The 22,831-nt window shown below is 38.5% G+C and overlaps 2 protein-coding genes across 2 annotated transcripts in view; both read right to left on the bottom strand.

Moving 5' to 3' along the window:
• Window positions 1–1,466, bottom strand: part of LOC100369495 (angiotensin-converting enzyme-like) — a 34,486-nt gene extending 33,020 nt beyond the window's left edge. The window contains exons 1-2 of the mRNA XM_085494732.1: window positions 1,374–1,466; window positions 132–304 (exon numbers count right to left, since the gene is read on the bottom strand). Coding sequence (XP_085350858.1) covers window positions 132–304; window positions 1,374–1,466 — 266 coding nt within the window. The remainder of the gene's footprint in view (window positions 1–131; window positions 305–1,373) is intronic.
• A 1,329-nt stretch (window positions 1,467–2,795) lies between these two features.
• Window positions 2,796–7,424, bottom strand: LOC146729966 (angiotensin-converting enzyme-like). Its single transcript, XM_085494731.1, has 5 exons — window positions 7,212–7,424; window positions 5,816–5,971; window positions 5,218–5,320; window positions 4,005–4,187; window positions 2,796–2,995 (listed from the first exon to the last, which is right to left on the bottom strand). Exons 1-5 carry the CDS (start codon window positions 7,422–7,424, stop codon window positions 2,796–2,798), a joined length of 855 nt encoding a protein of 284 aa, XP_085350857.1.
• Between the last annotated feature and the right edge of the window lie 15,407 nt (window positions 7,425–22,831).

Below are 22,831 nucleotides of genomic sequence, written 5' to 3'. Positions count from 1 at the left end.
ACTATTTGAAGAAAACAATTATTAGATGGAAGACAAATATTTCCGATAATATTTATCACACTAGTACTTTTGCTTAACCCAATCTTTCTGACGTCATAACAATGCATTGTGGGTATATCAATATTTAATACCTGAAATCTTTCCTGTTGAAAAAATCCCACGCTGAAGCATGGCACGTGACCTCTCGTCCATCATCTGGTTTTTCAAACATGGAATCCTCCCAGAAACTCTGTGGCGATGGAATCAATCCCATGGATACAAAGAAATCTTCTGATAGTTGGAACATCTGCAGAGCATCGTAACCCTGTAAAATACACAGTTCATATAAATGCGCCCTCTAGCGACTAATCGTATCGGTAAAACGATTCATAAGTGCGCCCTCTGGCGAAAAATTGCAACGGTAACGCTCAGTTGGCTGGTTTCCGCCTCAGGTGTCATGGCGAACCAAGCCACAAGAGGCCGGTAACGAGTAATGAATCCGGCATTCTGATTGGTCAATCACTTTCTTGTTCCTTGTTATATTTCCCTTGGTTACCTGACGTCAGCGTTTACGCTCGTGGCCCGAGACCATGGGTTTCCTTTTCCTCTCGAAAGTTGGGTTTCTTTTGTTATAAATTTGCACAGAAACAACGAGAAATGCCAGAAACATCTCAAATATGCAAGTCTGGGCAGACAGAATGTATGAGCATGGCTTTATTGTAGTATTATAGACACGTTTACGCAAAGCGAAACTTGGAATGTTTTCAAATTATGTAACACAGTCACGTGCGGAAAACCGGCCCAGTGGAACAATATGGCGATTACCAGTTACCTGCGTTCTACTTGCCATTCGCAGGGAACGCCGGGAACCAGCGAATAACGTAGAAGAAATAAAACGATTCATAAGTGCGCCCTCAGTATAAGGAAATAACATTTCCTAAACTACAGGATTAGTGTAATTCTCTTCCCATTTTGAAGTATTTTTTCTATGACGTTATATGTGCTTGCTGTGTTTGATTAAATTGGGTTATATCGCCCTCTATGGTTGAATTGTGTAAATATTTGGGCAGATGTGAATAAATAGTTCTCTTAAATGTTTAAGCCTTGCGTAAGGTGATTTTTTTATTTACTTAAAACAGCTCACAAACTTTGCAGATTTAATCAATTCGTCAACAGTTGTATTGGTGGTAAACACGCTGACCAGAACATTATTTTAAGCCTCAGTTACCATTTTTAGATTTTCACTGAACTCGACTGTGGGGCGAAGTTCAGAATACGATTTTCCTTCAGGCGCTTCAGAGCACACTGAATGTCTGTGTTGTGTATTTGTGACCGAACTATGAACAAACGTATTTAAAGTTTCTGAACGAGTCTATATTATCACGAACACTTACCTGGTTAATTAATTCGTCTGTAACATCAATGGATGAAGCATTAGGGAATGGTAACACGATGTCGCTGATACTCATCCAATCCTGTGCCCACATATTACCTACAAAAAGAAATAATAATGTCAGAAGATGGTTTACATTGACTATTAAGGTAGAATCCTACTCATCCGGTTAATTTAAGGATATTGACTTAAAACAAAGTTGGGGTCATCTGATTAATTTCCCCAAAAATGATGTTTTTATTTTAGTGAATAATGGCATTTCGGCAATGTTATAGTGTTTTACCATGGGTTGCTATGGCAGCGATATTATACCATATCTCAAATTGTAGCCTGGTGACATATTGTCAATGATGGGGTACTTTTTGTTTCCCTCAATTATTTCAAAACACTGGGTTTTAAAAAGTGCCAAAAAATGCAATTTTTCTTTAACACTGTGTTCTATGGAATTGTTCTAAAAATAGCATTTTTTGCAAAATAATAGGACAAGTTACCCAAAATACGTCACTGTAACACACAAAAGAATGCTAAGTCGGTTTCGCGTGGGCGCGGCCAATCAGAATTGGCGTAACTTACCGTAATGAAATAAAACAAAATGGCGGGTTGTCGAACCAAGGTATTCTCGGACCTACTTCAAAGAAAGTTCTATGCTGCTAAGACGCGCACCACTGTACCAAACTTATTTTCTTAGACTTAGAGACTTAGAAGTTCTGTATGGCATCAGATTAGTTTTGGCGGTACCACTTTCGCGGATGCCCTGCGGTGTTTGGTGCTGGTGGTTGTTTCGGCAAAGCGCGATGCCATACAGACATATTTGTTCACTTATTGATTAATAAGCTATATTTAACACCGATTTGTATTAACTTTCATATTCATTTCTTTAGTTATTTATCAATTTGGTTAGTTAATCTTCATATTAATATACTTATTTTTGGCCCTCTACTATATACGTTATAATTTACTTCCAATGTATATAGGAAATCAGACTAGACTAGCAGTAAGCTATTTTCTGATTTCCTTTTTACCCAATATATATGTGTATTTTTCTTACCATTTGTTTTTTTGTATGGCTTACTTTTTTTTGCTTTGTTTTGTTTTTTCAGTGTTTCTTATTGTTATTATTATTATTATTGGGTAAATAAATAAATATTGTATATTATATTATGTATTTCTATGGGCTCTGTGTGAGCTGTTGAGGAACGCCAGTCGTAGAGCCGGTGAAAACAGCAAAAGTCGAGGAAGACAGCACAAACTCAACTTTAATTTGAAGCAATCCTGAGCAATAGAATGTATATATGTAATCTTCTTCCAACGTTCGGATTTGTTTTAATATCAGTACATCAGCCAGTAAAAGGCCACAAATTGTTCTGACATTCCGTGACATGACCTCTAACTTTGACAGATACTTAATATATTACTATTAAATTTACTCACCGGTGATGTGTGCCGGGATGGCTCCGGTTAAACTAACGTGTTCTGTTCCATAAACCCCGCTCAACTTTCTTCGTACGTATGCATGTAACTGCTCGTACATAGGCAACACTTCGTCCCACAGTCTCATTACTTCAGCCTCGAAATCTTCCATTTCATACCAGGATCGCCAGAAGGCACCCATGTCCGGTTGGTCTAGAGACGATGAGACAATAAATCATAATGTAGTTATTAGGTATAATACTTAACAGACCTTTGAAGCAAATGACTGCCGAAATCTCGCCGAGATCTCGGCGGCCATTTGCGTGAAGCATTAGCCCCAAGTTACATTCCAACATAATAATGACTCACAGAGCAAAACTCCAAATCCAGAGATGACGTCATCATTGTTCACCTCTCAGCAAACCACATGAAGATATCGAACTCGCAATATTTTAATTGTTGTCGTCAAAGAAACCAATGCTCCAATAAAGTGAACGAGATCATCACATCTTTTGAAACCTGAGACAACATCGGCGAGAAACCTACCACCTGATTCAAGTCAGTGACGTCGTACAACGTCAATAACTCTTAATCTAAGAGTGCATTCCAATGAGTGAATAGAAAGTGACAAATTAAATTCCAGGGCATCAAATAATAGTGAAAGTTCAAAACAGTTGATTTCAATAATTGATTTAATTGGAATGATTTTGTGAATAAAATCATGAATGTAGGCACCTTTATGTAGCTAGTTGCATTTACTCCAAGACAAGTACATTATTTTCAAGTTAAGTTGTAAGTTGGATGTAGCACGCAGCCACGTATGTACATTAAACCCAGTCGAAAAGTTGAAATGACCGCCAACCTTAATTCATCTGCTATTCATTGGTGAGATGTTCACTTTAGAAGTTTTTAAATTATTATCAGCGAATAACGGTGGGCGAATATGATGTGGGTCTATTAACACAAAATTCGAAAGCGTGCAGCAGGACGACTACTAGTATAATGCTTTAAATGGCCACACGCGTAATGTTGAAACGAGCTGTTCCATTGGCTAATTCACATATACCGTTGAAACGAGCTGTTTTATTGGCTAATTCTTAATTATCGTTGAACAGATCTGCTTCATTTGATACTTTACATATACAATTAAATAGAGCTGCTCCATCGGCTAATTCACATATATCGTTGAAACGAGCTGTTTTATTGGCCAATTCATACTTACCGTTGAAACAAGTTGCTTCATTGGCTAATTCACACTTACCGTTCAGAAGAGCTGCTTCGTTGGATAATTCAACATATCTCGGGTACATTGGTTTCATGGGAGGACCACATGTATCACGCCATCCTTCCCATGCCCATACCAGTTCACTCCAGTTGCGACTATTGGCCATTACGTCATACAGATCTGTTCGATAGCACACACATACAAAATAGTTTACTTATGCTATTCCATATGATGTACAATTGCCCAATGTATCATTTGCATTAAACACAATATCAACGTTCAATGGCGGTGGTCGTCGCGATGCGTCCTGTTCGATATGGGACTCATAGCGACGTACACGACACGTGTAAAATACGTTGTTTGTTTATATGAAATTTGAAGAGGCGCTGCGCGACTACCACCACCCCTTCATCAATGTCTCAAAGCGTATAAAATAATGTAATACTATAACATTTGATCATTTTTCATTTAAGGGATATCCGTTTCGACTGTTTCAGTAATTTATACGTTCACGATCATCGCAGCGTTATTGCGTAAGTTTGCAACACTAAACATCACATGTGGTGTAGTTATCGTGATGGTTATTATATAATTATTTGGTTGCTTTGATTGCAGCTCGTTGGTGAAGTGGGCAATAAGTGGGCACCGATAAACTGTGCGATTCGGACGATGGTCTGTCTGTAATCTAGGCAAGGCAAGTGGCGTATTTGATGACTTGAGTGTACTAATTTGTGTAATGCCAAGATCAGGAAAATCATCGGTTTGAAAGATCTTAGATTGCAAATGGCCGCCGACATCTCGTTGAGCGCGAGAGCGCCACGACTCGTGATTTTGTCCCAGAAATACTAGTACTATAGAATTTCAGTCTCCCCGTCATCCCGTCTGCTTTTATATTGAATTGTGTATCCGATCACAGTCCCTCAGGACTGTGCATGGTATTTGGAGCATTATTCAAGAGGGAAAAACAAGTATCGTGGCTCTCTCGCGAGATCTTGGTGTACTGCACGCTGTGCCCGAAATCCCATTGTTAATGTGTGGTATACCGTACAATACCGTTTGTTCTCGGTGTAGTTTACATAGTTCATAAACGCTTTACGAGCTGGTTACCGCGACTTGATGACGTCATAAACGCAATTACACGCATGCGCACCGGTACCAGACACCCATGCACGGTGGACTGTTCGCATTCGACACTGGAACCAGTACTAACCTGGGTCCAATGGGTAACATGCATCTGGATTTGGATCCCCTGGTTTGTCACATACCTCACCAGTGTTGTAAATAGCCGACATGTCAGCAACTATTTGGTTAAACTAGAAAGTAGTTCAACATTAGTAGCTCCATTATACAACATACCACAGGCTTTAGAGAATGGGGTTAAACACTTTTCCTTTGATATTATGTAGCATGTAATTTGATATACATTGAAAATGCTACTTAAGTCAAGTTTTGAGAAAAGCATCACGTGTTATCTTTGAATTGAAAATTAAGTTATGTTCGCCATACTTTCTATACTTTCTATGAGCTCATGCCACCGGGATACCGAAAATGAAAAAAATGAGGTCACCAGACATTTTTAGAGATAAAAAATAGAGTCCGAATGGTCATGAAAACTAGTCAACATTATCATTTTGACACTGGTTTCTAAAACCAAAAGGTTTTATTCATGGAATGAAATTGTCATTTTTGACATGAATAATATTTTGGAAATATTTCAAAAATCGACATATAATTTAGTTATTTTTTACTGCCATAGTAGTTGTTTTCTATAATATACATTGTATACGGCTCAAAACGCCCCAACTTACCTCATCGAACTTTTCATCATCCAGCGCCGCTGCACCGATATAGATGAGGTTCTCTAATCGTCTGTTTGTATCAAATGTGAAATCAGTTCTGTCGAATACCAAAGCACACGTTCGCATGTCCCTGTCAAAACCACCAGCGACGGATATAGCATCTAACTGATAGAAAAGAAAATAGCACGATATTAAAGCGCAGGGGGTAGTCACCTGCGCACGCGCGGGAATCGAATCCCAAACAACAATAACAAGGCATGCTGAAACGCAAATGCTCATGGGTAGACGCTTGTTTGTAAACAATGACACCCTATGGCCACCTGACGCATGCGCAGGTGACGACTCCCCGCTTTAAGCCTAGTCTGAGTTAATGATAAGGTGAAAAGATGTATCGCTATATCACGATAAAACAGCTGCTGATGTTGAGTAGTTTACTCAACATACGTGTGTGCGTACATGATCTGTTTTTTTTTACAGCGACTCAACAAACCCCCTCTACCATATTGTAATAGACATTTCACGATTGCTACACTTTAGATGTGAACAAATGTTAGAAAATAATTAACGAATTTACATATTTGCAACTTAAATATATTCAAAAATAGACAAATAGTATAATCAATGTTATGCAGCGTTAAAGATATGATTTGAATATACTTTTGAATATACCGTCGTTGGTAGCTGCATGCGCATATTCAAACTGCCATACGTTAATTAATTAAATGTTTTGGATTCGTTAAAAACGCGAAACTTTCACGAATTTTGGAGTGTAAAATAAGTGGTCAAAACTACAAAAACTATACATAGTTAAATCTGATATAATTTATCTGGAATACACTTGGCCATCATTCACGGCGGTGGAATATTGTAAAATCAATACGACTACAAAATAAAACAATTTATTCGAAAATAGATCAAAAAATAGCATATAGACTATATTTAGTTGTACGAAAACGGTTTCTGAACTTGTTTGGAAGTCATTTGCGCTTCTTAGTGAATTGTAATTAAGAATAATCTTCATCAACTTTATCGCTATTAATTACGTCCAAGGTTGGTTGGTAGATCGGTCAGACCAATCACAGAGAAGCTTGTTTGTTGACAGTTTTTTTTTCGACGAATTAAATTCCGCCTTGTATAAATGGTTCGACTCAACTGTAACTGTATTGTAACCCCGGTCTACCTATGTTACGTTGAAGCAAAAAAACTATTGTCATTACTCATCGCGATAAAGTATCGACAATATGCAATCATATAAAAAGTCGAAAAAAAACCATGTGCACTCTGAAATGTGCAAGGACGACAGACGATAAAAAAATATTTTCTTATATGTATTCTGTCTGTACCTGCCTACCAACTTCTTACAAGATAAAATTCACGAAAAGAATTCATTTATTACGTAACTCACCATCACTTGTTGGTTGTACTCGGTGATGTTAGTCTCATAGTCCCAAGACGCACTAATGGCGGTTGAGTAAATGATCTCTGCATTGGGGTTGTACGTATTATTCAACCAGAGCACGGCCTTAGATTCGTCTGCAACCGACCCAGCGGGTGCACCGCAGTCTATTTGCGCACGCACAGCGACCAGGGCTGCGCTGAAAAGCAGTAGATAACGCATGATGGTGAACTATTGATGACTCGGCGTGGCTGTAACGTTTTATAGTGGACCAAATTGATAACTGAAAACACGCCTTCTTGATAACCACCTGCCGATTCACTCAGTGTTTTTTCCAGATCGCGATTCGTATTAATTTATCAACTTGATAACTGATATTTCTCATCGTTCTGGTGCATTTAAGGTCACTGGAACCAATGTAACTTCAAGCGTTAGCGTAACACCTGTTTACGTTTTGCGCGCGTGCGCAGTTACTGGTTGGCAAGAACCGGTCGTTCGCATCCGAAGATAAAACGGCGTTCAACACTGTTTCTGTCATTAAAATACATGTATGTGTCCATTTTAATAAAACTTATGGACAATGTTGTCACAGCAGATCGCGAGCAAGTGTTGACCCGTGAGCGACATTTGTTATCGTATATTTGCAAGATGGTTCGCAAAAACGTAAACATGTGACGTCACAACGCGTGTACATTGTTTGGAACAGAACTTGCATGTGTGGAACTTACATGTGTGTCGGTGATTAGTTTCTTGATATAAATATCAGGTCAAATAACGTTTTATTTTTAATAATGAATGTCAATCACTGAAATAGTCACAGTTTAAAACGGGAGGGTCGTCCCCTGCGCACGCGCGGAAATTGACGATAACAACACCTCGCTAAAACGCAAAGGTTCATGGGTGGACGCTTTCTTGTAAACAATGACACGCCATGGCCATCTGGCGCATGCGCAGGTGACGACTCCCCCGCTTTAATGAAAGGTGAAGGTTGAAATTTATTTATATGCAAATGTGTTTACGGGTAGGATACAGGTTCAAGTTTTGCCCGCAATGTATGCATTATCACATATTCATCAGTACACATCAGAATAATAAAACTGAATGATTCATTTACGCTCCCGAGTGTATACTTGTTTTTCTGTTCCGTTAAAATTTCAACTTTGTCGCAACCTTGTTATCGGATATCCGAATAGTGTAGCGGAGCGGCACGTTCCATGTGAAGTGTTGTTTACGTTTTGAGTGTGTTTATTACACCTGTATCTTAGTTCAAACGGCCAAACTGATGCGAAATTGTCAGTGATAACCGAAATTATTCCAAAATATTTCGCATATTAATATTCATGTTCTTAAAAAATGTGTTTCTTCTTTTTCTTTTGCGAAAAAAAATACCTATTAACGTAATAAATAGCTGCCCATGCCAAGTGTATCGGTACGGTTTCAACCATCTTCGAATCTTCTTGTAAGATTATGTCTGATTGGCCAGCCAACCCAAACACCAAACGGTCTGACCAATTGGAGAACAGCTTATTTGTTGATAGTTTTTGTTTCGACGTGTATTTGCACGTATATATATATACACATCGACTCAGCTGCCATTGATTTCCGCCATCTTGTCCACTCTACATTTTACCATAATGTTAATAACCTAAGAAATACATCGCGGATGCTGTCCATTTCCATACAATCGCTTGTGCGTTTTTCATAGCTTTGATAGTAAAACTCATACAGTCTTTTCGGGGTTATACTATTCACATTGATTGCTACGGGTCAAATGCTGTATACTGGCGTGCACATACGCACGTTTCTCTTTGTGGTTATCGCGAATTATAATTTGGCTACTCAGATGTCTAGATAGACCTGTCATGTCCATATGTCAGGGTTCCCATTGGTAACCATTTTGACTTAACCATTTCTGAAAAGGGTGTGGTTCAGACATTTAATTAACGATATCTTGAAAACTGCAATAATAGTACATAATATACTGCACACGCATACTGAACACATTAAATATCCGTACTTGACACAAGCCGTGAGGTCACAGTTGTAGGGTCGTATGTAAGGATATGACATTGAACCTTACGCTGCAGCTACCTACAGTCCCACAGTACCGAACAATTTTGAAAACTGGTAGCGAGTACGTTTCACACACACACGCCTGAGATAACGAGTCGAAAACACAATGACAATATTGCTTATTTGCAAATGGCCGCCAAGGTCCCGTTGAGAGCGAGATAGCCACGGGAGACCCCCCCCCCCGTATATAGTGTACCATTCTCTAATGTCGTCGCGTCCGCTGTTCTCTTGACCTTTATAACCATGGTATTTGGAGTAGTTGACGCGATGACGACAGAGAATGGAATACTATTAGTGCGAGGGGCAAAAAAAAAGTCACGCGGCTCTCTCGCTTTCAACGTGATCTCGGCGGCCAATGAGGTTTTGACTAGATATTACGTATTTGGCTTTTGTCTGAGATCTAGTTTATGAATGATAAACAGGCAGGACGCAATTTGTAGCACAGTAATTACAGTAGGTTAGAGAAAAAAAAAGATATCCCACAAAAGTTGTAAAGGGGGACTGGTTCTGTGGAGAGGATACTGTAGAATATTAGGGTAAGGACTTTGTCCTGCAGAGCCGGGACTGTCTCTATCTGTTGATGATGATATCAGATTTATTATAAATGACAACATGAAATAACGTCAACAGATTTGATTTGATTTGATTTGATTTGGCAGATAAACGTACATTAATGAGTTTTAAGGCGGGGAAGCCGTCACTTTCGCATGCGTCAGATGGCCATAGCCTGTTGTTGTTTACAAACAAGCGTCTGTCCATGAGCCTTTGCGTTTTTAGCATCCGTTGTTATCGTCGCTTGGGATTCAATTCACACGCATGCGCAGATGACGACCCCTACACGTTAAATACTTAGCCACGACTGCAAATTTATGTTTAAAAATGGTCTATAATTACACTTTCCAAACAAATTCAATCAGACTTTATTAGCTCAAACGATATTTATTTTAAAATTATTATCAAACGAAGTCGACAAAACTATACAAAACTACATTCGTAAGTTAATGGCAGTATGTAGGTACAGCCGGAACGCAGCTGAGCGATTTGACCGTTATTTCGCGCGATTATTAGATTGGAAGAGCGCCACCAACGGCACGAAAGCATGTTTGTATAGTATAAGAGAAAGTGATGTGGTAATTTCCCGCGGCATTTTCTTTTTGTGTTTTTTTAGAATCTCGGGGAAAATATTACAATTTAAAGTGGTGAACTAATATGCAGGTCTCAAAATGTAACGAATTTTCATTGATTTTAGTACAAAAATATACTAATAAAGTGAAATATTATGCAATACACAGTGACCCCTCTTGTTAAACTTTCAAAATAAAATCTAAAATTGGCATTTTCATTTTCTGTTTTCACTAAAAAAAATATGACTAAAATCATAATCTAAAATAAAAATATTAGTGCTACAGTCAGCGGGCATTGCAATTTCGACCTTTGCAGTGATGTACGTGACACTTTCTCTCTATCTGACGTTTTTACCCCAGCAACGACATAGCATGACTTGTTTGACGAGCGGACTCAGAATTGCACAGTGTTTGACTGTCTTTTCGCCGAATTTAATATAAACCTTTAACCAAAGAGAGCAGTATTTGCTTATTACCAATCGTATTTTGGTGTTTTGAGGTCACGTTTAGGGTTCAGTTCCGGGGATTTTAGTTAGTTCGTCCTCATCTCTGGGTTAACGTACCCGACGTACATGGCATACGTTTATTTTCTTGATCCCAAGTTCCCCTTTTTGGAATTTCTTGTTATGAGTATATTATAACCGTTAAAATTCCAGTAAAACACATGCTATCACAATTTTGAGTGCCACATCTTCCAGGTTTAGTATTTGAAAATTGTTTTCTGGAAAAAAATCCGCCCGTTACAGTCAGTGTTCAAGCTAAAAGCTTATTTGTTTGTCTAAAGGTTATTAAGGTGAAAGACTGAAGTAGCATACTTGAACGTGATTAATTTTTCTTCTGAATTGGGCTTCTTAATGACTTGTGTACACAAATTAAAATATATATAAATATAAAATTCATCCTATTCCTTATAAACTAGAGGGTTGTTTCGATTTACATTTATTTATTTTATTTAACTTTTTTTATTATCTATTGTGTATTTGTCTATTAGTCTATGTTTTTGTAATCGTATTTCTGTTCGTAATATAAGTTGTCCCGTGTATTTCCACATGCATCCCGTATCTGGGAGGCATAGTTCCCTGAAGGGCTGTGGTCGTCGCGCTGCGCATGTGCGACATTTGTGTTGATAAACATTGATTTTCCCACATCCCAATAAGCTCTTCAAAACGTGACTTGCACTAATGACCACCGGTTACTATTTCGATACTTTCCAATGATCTAAAAAATACAAAATTAAAGCTTGGTAACGTCTCCGCTTGTACTCGTTGATCTGTAGTCAAAGTCGCCATTTTTGTTTATATGAGACCGTATATCTCGCGCATGCGTGGCACGACGACTACTGTTCTTTAACGGAAACAATTGATAGAGTTGGGAACGTTTCATTGAATGAAATTAAACACATGTATGTTTCCACGTATTGTTTTAAAGGACACTGACTGTTTACTAAGCAAAGATCAGTTGAACAATACGCAGCTGAGAGCTTTATCGATCTGACGAGCTTGGAGTTTATACAAGAAATTATGACACGGGGTCAAATAGTTATTCAATCAAATCCACGCATCAAGTCAACGTGGCATTCATATATGGAGGCGATAAAATTTCAGCTTTTCATATCTCTTTAATGTGGTAGTTTGGTACCATTGAAACAAATGTTCGTTTTCCCTTTGCGTTTACACTACGGTTTAATTTAAAGTGGGAGGGTCGCCACCTGCGCACGCGCGGGAATTGAGTTCAAAAGGACGCTAAATCGCAGAGGCTCATGGGTAGACGCTTGTTTGTAAACAATGACACGCTATGGCCATTTGACGCATGCGCAGGTAACGACTCACCCGCTTTAATGTCATTGTTCACAAAACCCAGATAAAAATATACTAGTATGGTTACAGAACAACTTTTCGCAAAGGTCACACATCAATGAAAATGTTCATTTTGGGCCAAATACCATTGATTCCCGTAGTGAAAAGTTTTTCAACATCTATCAAGTGTCATTTTGTTGCTTATGGTGGGAACACTATCTGTAGTTATAAGTTGGATACTTGCGGTTGTCAGGAGATATCAGGACATTCTGGTGACTACGTTTCATTTGCTATGAAATTACGCCTACATGATGGCTCGCGATGGAAATTGTTCCCTAAAAAATATTTCGAACTGTGAAAAAAAGTCAATAAATCAATAATTATGTGATTAATTAATAATTATTACTTTTAAATCAAACGAATGTGGTAATTTTTTGGCCCTTTGTGAGATCGAACCCCTGCGATCGACTTTGACATTCGGATGCTCTGTGACCTCTGTTGTAATTACTCATCAAATACATGTAGGTGTCATTTGTAAATGCATGGACACATTGTATTTCACCGTTGACCGCATATATTATTCATTTCTGCAGTGAAACCAATCGTGACAAATTCAATGCTAGGGGCATTTAGGATATTAACGTCATACGCGTGAAGTTAAATACAACATGTAGTGCTTTATCCTTGTATTGTCATCTACAAATCGCCTTTCATTCTTGTTCGTAAAATTATTTACCATGATACAAATATTCTCAACATGGTACAAATATTTTCCACGCCCTTTGGACTGTTAGAGCTCGTTGCTAGTGATTTCAACTCTCCGTGAATTGTTCTTTGTACAATGCGTACCAACTCACACTAATTAATGACAGAATGGTGAACGGCACGAATCAGATACGGTCCACATATTTATTTTCATTACTATTATTCATTTTTATAATATTGTGTTTTTTTTTGTCAGCTTGACATCCGACAATATTCGGGATTCAAACTCACGACCACGAAAAAGCACGTTGCCAATGTAAGCATACGCACATCCACTACGCCACACTCAGTATAGTGTCCAATACGAAAGCGCGTAACAATCGCGAACCTACAGCGACTTGTCGGACATGCGCATATCAAGACTTTGACATCCTATACAGTACATTAGATGTTAATCAAATGCTAGTTGTATTTTATCGATGGTAGTCTGCTGTATCGCGGAATTCTACCTTCGAAGTTACTTAGCATTATAATTTATGAAATGATAGTTCCATAACCAAGGTTCCCCCAAAGTCGCATTCGCTAGTGAATGAATCTCGGCCAGTGGAATTGGCCTTCCCATTGAGTCTGTGGCACACTCACCCAGGGTAGGGGTCGACCATTTTGATGTTCAGCCTAAGGTAGGATTTGAACTTGGGTCTACCGATCATGAGTCTGATGCGACAACCACTATGCTACCAGTGACCGGTACGGTTCATTACCCTTTCTATGTCAGTTTACTTGAAGATGTTCATAGATACGGAAGCAACCTCTTGATTCATGTGCTGCGGATGAAGCCGAAGAAACAGTTCTATCTCCCATTAATCTCAAGTTCAAGACTTAATACATCATTGAAAGATGATTACTAAATTTAAAATTGTAGATGTAAAGTACATCATCAATATATCTGAATTTGAAATTAAAGAATTTTACTTCATCAAACTTGTTTTCTTTTTTACCCAGTCTCTTGATTAATCGCCTAATTAAATTACCTAATTCCATCGTTTGCTGCTATGAAAATGAATGAACACGTTCATAGAAGAGACGTCATTTTCAATTGCTGTCCATTACAATCACAAAACAAGTGTCCAGTTAAAAAAATCGCCCTGTTTAGTCATAAGCTCACGCTCGGAAGATCACTGCGCTATGTTATTGAGAAAAACAAAATTTATTTTCAATCCCAACTCATACCACTCTGGAATACCAGCTTTGAGATGATACAGCCAACTCCTGCTGTCAATTACTCGCTATTTATATTTATATTTACGTTTATCAAAGTATCAAACCATAATCAGGTAGGTAAATATTTTAGTCAGATGGTGATTCCATCTTTTTTTTTTATTTGATTTCCATTAAAATGCCGAATGACAACTTGAAAACTTATCTGTATTTCAAATTTCGAAATTTTTATTGTACGCTTCTAAACATAGAGAAAATCTACTTAACCAGTTATGACTTGTATATTCAACGATTATTTAAAGGAATCCCTCTTTATGCATTTTTTTCTATTTTTGATTTATCGTACCAAAGGCCTGAGGCCATTGTACTGAATAAAATTCATATTCAAAATGCCAAATGTGAAAATTGACCGCACGCTAAAGTTAATTGCGTATTGTAAGCGACCTCGACCTACAATACACATGTAAAGTGAAAGACCATGCCCTCATGCAAGCAAAATATTATTTAAAAAAAAATAGAAAACATCCTATGACAATATGTCATGTATAAATTGCAGCACAGCTGTTAAGCAGCTAAGCACACGTGCTGGTTTTAAATTCGCTTATTTTGTACTTTTGCCGATGATGGTATTACTGCGCATGCGCATTTCCACAGGATAGTACATCGCCTCATTGATTTTACCCATGATCCATTATGATTTGTAGCGTCGAATTTTTGAAACTCTGATAAGCCCACCGGTATATGACATTCATAAATTCATATTTTTTTTTTTATTTTGCGATAACCTAATAGCTTGACAGTCAGTAGTGTCGGTATTTCTGCACACTACTATGCCTAAATTTGTGTGCATAATAGTGCCCAAATTGTATTAAAATACCCGGATGCTGGATTTGTCTTCAGAAAATACAACCTTCAAACAAATCTAGCTGACATGTGGTGACAATCATGCCGGTGAAGACCTCTAGAATGATTGCTAATTTAGAACCTGCATACATTGTTTTTCATTATGCTTTGAAGTCAATTTGATGATTTGATTCAGAGTTGATGCAAGATGTACTATTGGAAACATATCTTTAGGGGCGTTCCACGTTGCTAAGACGCGCCCAGTGTACCACGTATTTCCAATGGGCTCTGCGCGAGCTGCTGTAGAACGCCGGTCGAAGCTCCGGTGAAAACAGCCAGTCAAGGAAACAGCACAAACTCAACTTTGAAGTAACCCCGAGAAACCAAATTAATATATGTTGCACAAGCAGTGGTAATCTTGTTACACTGTTCAAGGGAGTCTTAACAACCATCCCAAAATGCATGTTGATAGTTATCGGCCTTTGTTTTCATCGTGATGTTTGCTAAACGGTGAAAATACCCGGATGCCCCCCCGAATCACAACATTTCAGATAGATCATTTACGGGTTCTTGTGTCACGTTGTATTTGTGTTCTAATACGTGACAATTATCCGCTATTTTGTAGTTCTTGTTCGTAGTTGGGGTTACAAAACAGCAAAATATCAACCAATAACCAATACCTATAACACGAAGTGTTTCAGGTAAACGTTTGACTTATAGAACTTGCCCTGAACTTCTGAAAAATTCACAAACTGCGATTGCGATAAAATGAGCTGCTGACTGCGCGCCACGCATGCACAGACAGAAATCGTGGCGCACACCACTCGCGCACTACTTGAAAGTTACTTGAAAGTTATCTGCCCAGTTAATAAAATATACATATTGAGATGACTTGGTGGAGTGGTCTATGGATGTTGGCGAGACAGAGATAGAACACTTTGTCAGGATGTGCGTGATGTGGGTTTGGGGATTTTTTCACGCGGGGAAAGACAAACAAAATGTTGTTTTCTGCTGAGAAATCTGCGTCACTAAGATGGTTTCAACTGAGCATGCTGAATTTCAAAAATGTAACTATAGTTATAGAATATTTATAAAACAAGCTAGATAAAACCATTAATGTTAACACTACGATAAAATGTGACCCGTTTGCCGACAGTTAGTCATCGCCGGAAGTACGTCACAAGTTAAGAACAGAATAATGTGTGAGTTGTTGGAGCTTTGTATTTCACAGTTGACCGCAAATATATTTTATTTATTGAGCAAAACCAATCGTGACAAATGCAATAAAAACACAACTAAGTCGATTCAGTATTATCACAACGGGCGTGGATTTAGATGGCACATGGATTTGTTTTACTTTGTTAATTTCACCGTGTGTAATTGCAGGCACCATGTGTATCATTATTATACTCACTCTTGTCAATTTCAATAAGTCACCGCTCTGGCATTGTAGCGAAAACACAAAAATGGCGTATAGTAGCTAGATGTAATTTCGTTAAAGGGCACTGGTCGTCGCCCGCTCATTTGCGACATTTGCGCTCTTTTTATTGAACTCACAAGTACGAGGGTTGACCTGGGCGCACCTTGCACTAATTACTATCGGCGACCTTTTAGATACCTTACTATAACCTCAATAAAATTCCTAATTGAAGCTTGGTATCCTCCCAGCACTCGTTAATAGACCATTTTCCGTACACTGCGAGAATCACGCGTTATGCGTGAAATCGAACGTAAAAACAGGACAAACAAAGGTCATAGCGTCGTAGTCGCGTCAAACATCGCGCGGGATTCGACAAACGCGAAAGTATTTCGGGGACATTTCCATGCTTAATAATGTGCTGTCCACATTTGATGATAGGCAATTTCGATTAAGTGAGGGTATTCGGAAGCAATATTCCTCTGTCGAAGATCGGCCGGTCAATGTAAGCTGCGAAATAAAAAAATTCAAGTTCAAAATCAAATCGTTCGATTTTTGCGGCAGACGTTCGACGCGCGTCTTTCATGCATTTCGCGAGATCTCGCAATTGTTCGGAAAATCACCTATTTGCACAACAATCAAAATCGCCGTCGTTGTTCATAAGAGACTCATAAATTGCGCTTGCGTGGCGCAACAACCACCGCCCTTTAAGATTGACAAATATCTAAAATAAAAATAAAATATTATTGTCACACAATTCCACATCATTCAATACGCCGTCCTTTTCAACAATATAAATCTCGTTGCTAGAGGGTGAAACCTCGGTATCTACATTCATTATCTGCCACGAGTTAGCCATTAGACGTAAATGGACGCCAAGTTCTCGAAGAGAGCGAGAAAGCACGATACTTTATTTGTTTTGTCTCTGGAATATTATTTCATTCTCTCGATTCCGCTGTGCCAAAGAATGCCCGTCCGCATACAACAATTAAGATAAGAGGAGCAGTGGACATGATAACAAGAAGAAATGAAATACTAATCAAGGAGAAAATACAAATCTTGTGGCTCTGTCTCTCTCAACGTGATCTCGGCGGCCAGTAAAGTCTAACGTCTATTACGACGGTACATCTATTTTGTTTTTGACTTGCTATGGGCGTTATTCACTTAACAGGGCTGCTACAAAACACATATACACTGTGTCGTGCTAACATATTCTCAACCACGACGCACACATATCTCAACGCAATATTCAGAGTTAGTGGAATACATGAGGGGCCTATGAAATTGTAAAACTAAATTTGAGACTAAGAGCAGGTCAACACAAAAAGGAAACATATGTATGATGCATTCACGACATTACAAAGGATTTTTATATTCAAATAATAGTATTTTTAACCATGTGTATGAGTCATTTGATTCTATATATGCTTTACGATTTGTGGTCAGAAATGAAATACAAAACACGATTAATGGATTATTGCAGTCACGATTGCCACAACGTACTTTCTTCATGCTACACTGTACTACCACTATAATACACTGCACTTTCTCCATGCTACACTGTACTACCCCTATAATACACTGCACTTTCTCCATGCTACACTGTACTACCACTATAATACACTGCACTTTCTCCATGCTACACTGTACTACCACTATAATACACTGCACTTTCTCCATGCTACACTGTACTTCCCCTGTACTAAACTGTAGTATCCATATGCTACATTGTACCACCTGTATGCTACACTGTACTACCTTTATGCTACATTGTACTACCTTCATGTTATACTGTACTACCTTCATGCAGAATTGTACTACCTTCATGCTACAATGTATTCTCTATTCTACAATGTACTCTCTATTCTACACTGTACTACCCCTGTGCTATACTGTACTACCCATATGTAACACTTTGTGGTACACTGTACTACTCCAATACTACACTATACTACCCCTATGCTATATTGTACTACCCTTATGCTACCCTGTAATACCCCTATAATACACTGTACTACCTTTATGGTACACTGTACTACTTTCATGCTACACTGTGCTACACCAGTAATACACTGTACTACCTTTATGCTACACTGTACTACTCCTATACTACACTGTACTGCCCATATGCTACACTGTTCTACCTTTATGCTACACGGTACTACCTTTATGCTACACTATTCTACCTTTATGCTACACTGTACTACCCTTATGCTACACTGCACTACCTTCATGCTTCACGGTACTACCTTCATGCTACACTATGCTACCTTTATGTTACACTGTACTACTCTATGCTACCCTGTACTACCCATATGTTACACTGTATTGCTAATATGTTACACTGTACTACCCATATGCAACTCTGTAATTCCTTTGTGATACACTGTACGACCTTCATGCCACACTGTGCTACCCTTATGTTACACTGTACTACCCCTGTGCTACACTGTACTACCCAAATGCTACACTGTACTACCCAAATGCTACACTGCACTACCTCTATGCTACACTGTACTACCCAATGCTTCACTGTACTACCCCTATGCTACACTGTACTACCCAAATGCTACACTGTACTACCTCTATGCTACACTGTACTACCTCCTTGCTACACTGTACTACCCCTGTGCTACACTTTAGTACCTTCATGCTACACTGTACTACCCAAATGCTACACTGTACTACCTCTATGCTACACTGTACTACCTCTGTGCTACACTGTACTACGTATGCTACTCTGTACTTCTTTTATGCTACACTGTACGACCTTCATGCCACACTGTGCCACCCTTATGCTACACTGTACTACCCCTGTTCTACACTGTACTACCTTCATGCTACACGGTACTACCCAAATGCTACACTGTACTATCTCTATGCTACACTGTACTACCCTTGTGCTACACTGTACTACCTTCATGCTACACTGAACTACCCAAATGCTACACTGTACTATCTCTATGCTACACTGTACTACCTTCGTGCTACACTGCACTACCCCTATGCTACACTGTACTACCGTTATGATATACTGTATGTACTACCTTAATGCTACACTGTACTACCTTCATGCTACACTGAACTACCCAAATGCTACACTGTACTATCTCTATGCTACACTGTACTACCTTCGTGCTACACTGCACTACCCCTATGCTACACTGTACTACCGTTATGATATACTGTATGTACTACCTTAATGCTACACTGTACTACCTTTATTCAAGGGATTTTACATACTCATATGCTACACTGTACTACCTCTATGCTACACTGTACTACCCATATGTTAAACTGTACTACCTCTATGCTACACTGTACTACCCATATGTTAAACTGTACTACCTCTATGCTACACTGTACTACCCATATGTTAAACTATACTGCCCATATGCTACACTGTACTACCTTCATGCTACACTGTACTACCCTTATGCTTCACTGTGCTACCCCTATGCTTCACTGTGCTACGTTTATGCTACTCTGTACTACCCATATGTTACACTGTACTGCCCATATGCTACACTGTACTACCGTCATGCTACGCTGTGCAACGTTTATGGTACACTGTACTACACATATGCTACACTGTGCTACATTTATGATATACTGTACTACCTTAATGCTACACTGTACTACCTTTATTCAATGGATTTTACGTACTCAATAATAATTGTAATTTTTATAAAATAATGGATCATGGAAATTCATTGGTGGTGGAAACCTTGAGAATATAACTTAATTTTTTAAGTTGTATTTGTAATTTCAAGTGCAAAGCATTAGTTTCCCTGAACGGAAAACAACGGACATCTACGGGCATATGATCACCACAGTTTAAAAAAAAATGGTTTTGAATGGGGATCTCAATTTAACAGAAATTTTACTGATTGGTCAGTTAGAAAGCATAGAAATTAATCATCTTATTTGAATGAGGTATAGATATACAATAATGTTTACCGACTATAATGTACTCAATGTCGTAATTTATTCACGTTTACTAGCAGAACGACCCTTTTGTTGGGATGCGTGTCTCAGTAAACATTTAAAACAAAAGGAATTAGCATAGTGCCAATGCTGCGGCGACCGTGATTTGCATAAAATTACGAGTAGGATTTTCTGTAATGCCTTTTTCCTAACAAATTTTTGCGATTTATACATATGAACACTGAAATAAAATATATATATATATATATATATATTCAGATTAAAACCGCACTATGAAACCATTCAATTTCCTGTGCCACTTACACTGCTACTGGTAGCTGCCAGGAAAAACAAGATGGCCGTCATTGCTATAAGAGAGACAAATGTATGCACTTTTCTAAGAATTGAAACTAACATTGTTTAAACTATCATAATGCTCTCATAACAGACTCTCAGATTCTAATTCAACTTGTGGAACGTTCCGAGATGCATTTTTGAGGTACAAAATTTCGTCGCCATGTTGAACATCAGCAGACGCTGAATTACGATCGCCCTACTGAAAAAAATGACAATTTTCTACACCAACAGAAGTCAGTGATGCTTCTACATCGATCTTTCGATTTGATGAGCTCTATTTCTTCAATCTTAGTGGACGCAAGTGGAAAACTAATGGAGAAAGCAGTGTAAGCGATGACGCCATATTGGTTGGACACGCATCAAAGTGAAGACAATGGATAATTAGCATTTCAAACGATAGAGTTTCCTAACCGTTCTTCTAGTAACCGTGATTTATTTGACGGAAATTGAAGCAACGCTGAATTTGGTTTGTTTAAAATGACCACGTATCATCGAGATACTGTTCGCATTACATCACCTAGGGGGCTCGTACATGTGCCAGCTAGGGAGTTGCCATGCGTGGGTGGGTGTAAACTGGTTTTAAACTTCCGGTATGAATGTCGTGGCACCGTACCTGGGTAGCATATGACACCAATTAATCGCGCACGTCAGTTTTACAACAATAGCGGCAGTGTCATATATTTGGGATTTGGCGTTTGACCAAACACATCGCGGGCACCCTGCAATAGACATTGAAGATGCGCTCCCTTGTACTCGTCGTGGCGTTGCTATGCACTGTCGTCGCCGCCAGGAACATTAAGGTAGGCTTTTTTTTATTTTTGGACACTGTTCACATTTCTTAATTTTTTATCTGCAATTTCTTTAATTCCAGATCTTCGCTCAAGAATTGTGGACACAAAAAATATACGGACGTATATGTTGTTGCATTGCCAACATTGAATCGCTTGTGTGATTTGTAGATGTTTTATATGTAAAATGGTACTCAGGTATTGGATATACACTATACACTAAAGTGTAGTTTTGTTGAATCCGAGCAAACATGTTTAAACTTGAACTAGAAGGAAATATATAATTCGACGTGAGTGTCAAGTTACGGGAAGCGCGTACCAATACATACCCTAAGTTACACGGCATGTACTTGTCATAGATTGTAAGTCGTTGTGATTCGTTTTTTCGTGATCCACTTAACTCTGGTTTCATTTTGACAACTTTGTTTTATTTCTTTACTTTGTAGAAATCGATTTTTGAAAGGCAATTTCCAGACGGTAAGTGGGAACGCTTATGTATATATGTTATGTACTGTTTGCAGGTGTCACGTGGTATTTTTGTCCGAGTAATCACGTAATCTGCAGTCTCGTCCGTAGCCAGTCGTGAATTACCGGTAATCACTAAAATCGTGCTAAATATAACTGAAACAGAGCTGAAAACGTCGTTGTTAGTACCTGTGTTCTCCGTCCATCGACGTGCTGTAATTTATTGTATTAAAGCGGGGGTGTCGTCACCTGCGCATACGAAAGATGGCCCGCGCGTGCGCAGGTGACGACCCTCCCGCTTTAAAATGTACTCAGCGACGAAGATAGATACTGAGTCACAAATCCGATGACATCCGGCCCTTTTGGCAAGTAACGGAGTCACCCAAATAGGAAACCATGACTAGGCCGGGTCGGTTAAGCCTTGAACAAATGTTTTCGGTGTTCTTGTCGGCGTTTTTTCTGACGTAAATGCTCTTCGTCAAAATGTTGTGATTGATGAAAGTGATACATATATATATTGCGGTTGAACATAATTTTCAAACAAAGTTGGTCAAAAATAATGTCAATGTTCTTTGGTTTATTTTGTACAAACATATATTTCAAAAACAGATTTTTTTTGTGTGTTTTCGTGTCGATTTTCTAAAAAATAACTATTTGTCGAACAACTCCATAGACACACTTTTAAAGAAAATTTCATTTTGGTATTTTTCTTTAAAATAATTCAGGGTGACAAATATATCCTGACTGTCAAGAAATATAATTAATTAAGACTATGCCACCATCTTACAATATGGCATACTATATCTGCCATTGTAACCTATGGTAAAAGCATTAAAATACAATAACACTCTTCAATATCCTAGGTGACCTGGAGTACAATATATGTTAAATAATCTGAATAAATGCTATAGTCCTC

This window comes from Saccoglossus kowalevskii, chromosome 20 (assembly GCF_978046115.1).
Source record: "Saccoglossus kowalevskii chromosome 20, keSacKowa6.1, whole genome shotgun sequence".
Lineage (NCBI taxonomy): Eukaryota > Metazoa > Hemichordata > Enteropneusta > Harrimaniidae > Saccoglossus > Saccoglossus kowalevskii.
Note: the sequence above shows the minus strand (reverse complement) of the source record. Positions and strands in the feature narration are given on the sequence as shown.

Excerpts from the sequence above, each read along its gene's own strand:
- LOC146729966 (XM_085494731.1), bottom strand. The coding sequence starts at position 7,424 with ATGCGTTATCTACTGCTTTTCAGCGCAGCCCTGGTCGCTGTGCGTGCG. Across the intron at positions 5,972-7,211 it reads AGTACAACCAACAAGTGATG|TTAGATGCTATATCCGTCGC; the intron begins GTGAGTTACGTA and ends CTTTTCTATCAG. Across the intron at positions 5,321-5,815 it reads ATGATGAAAAGTTCGATGAG|TTTAACCAAATAGTTGCTGA; the intron begins GTAAGTTGGGGC and ends ACTACTTTCTAG.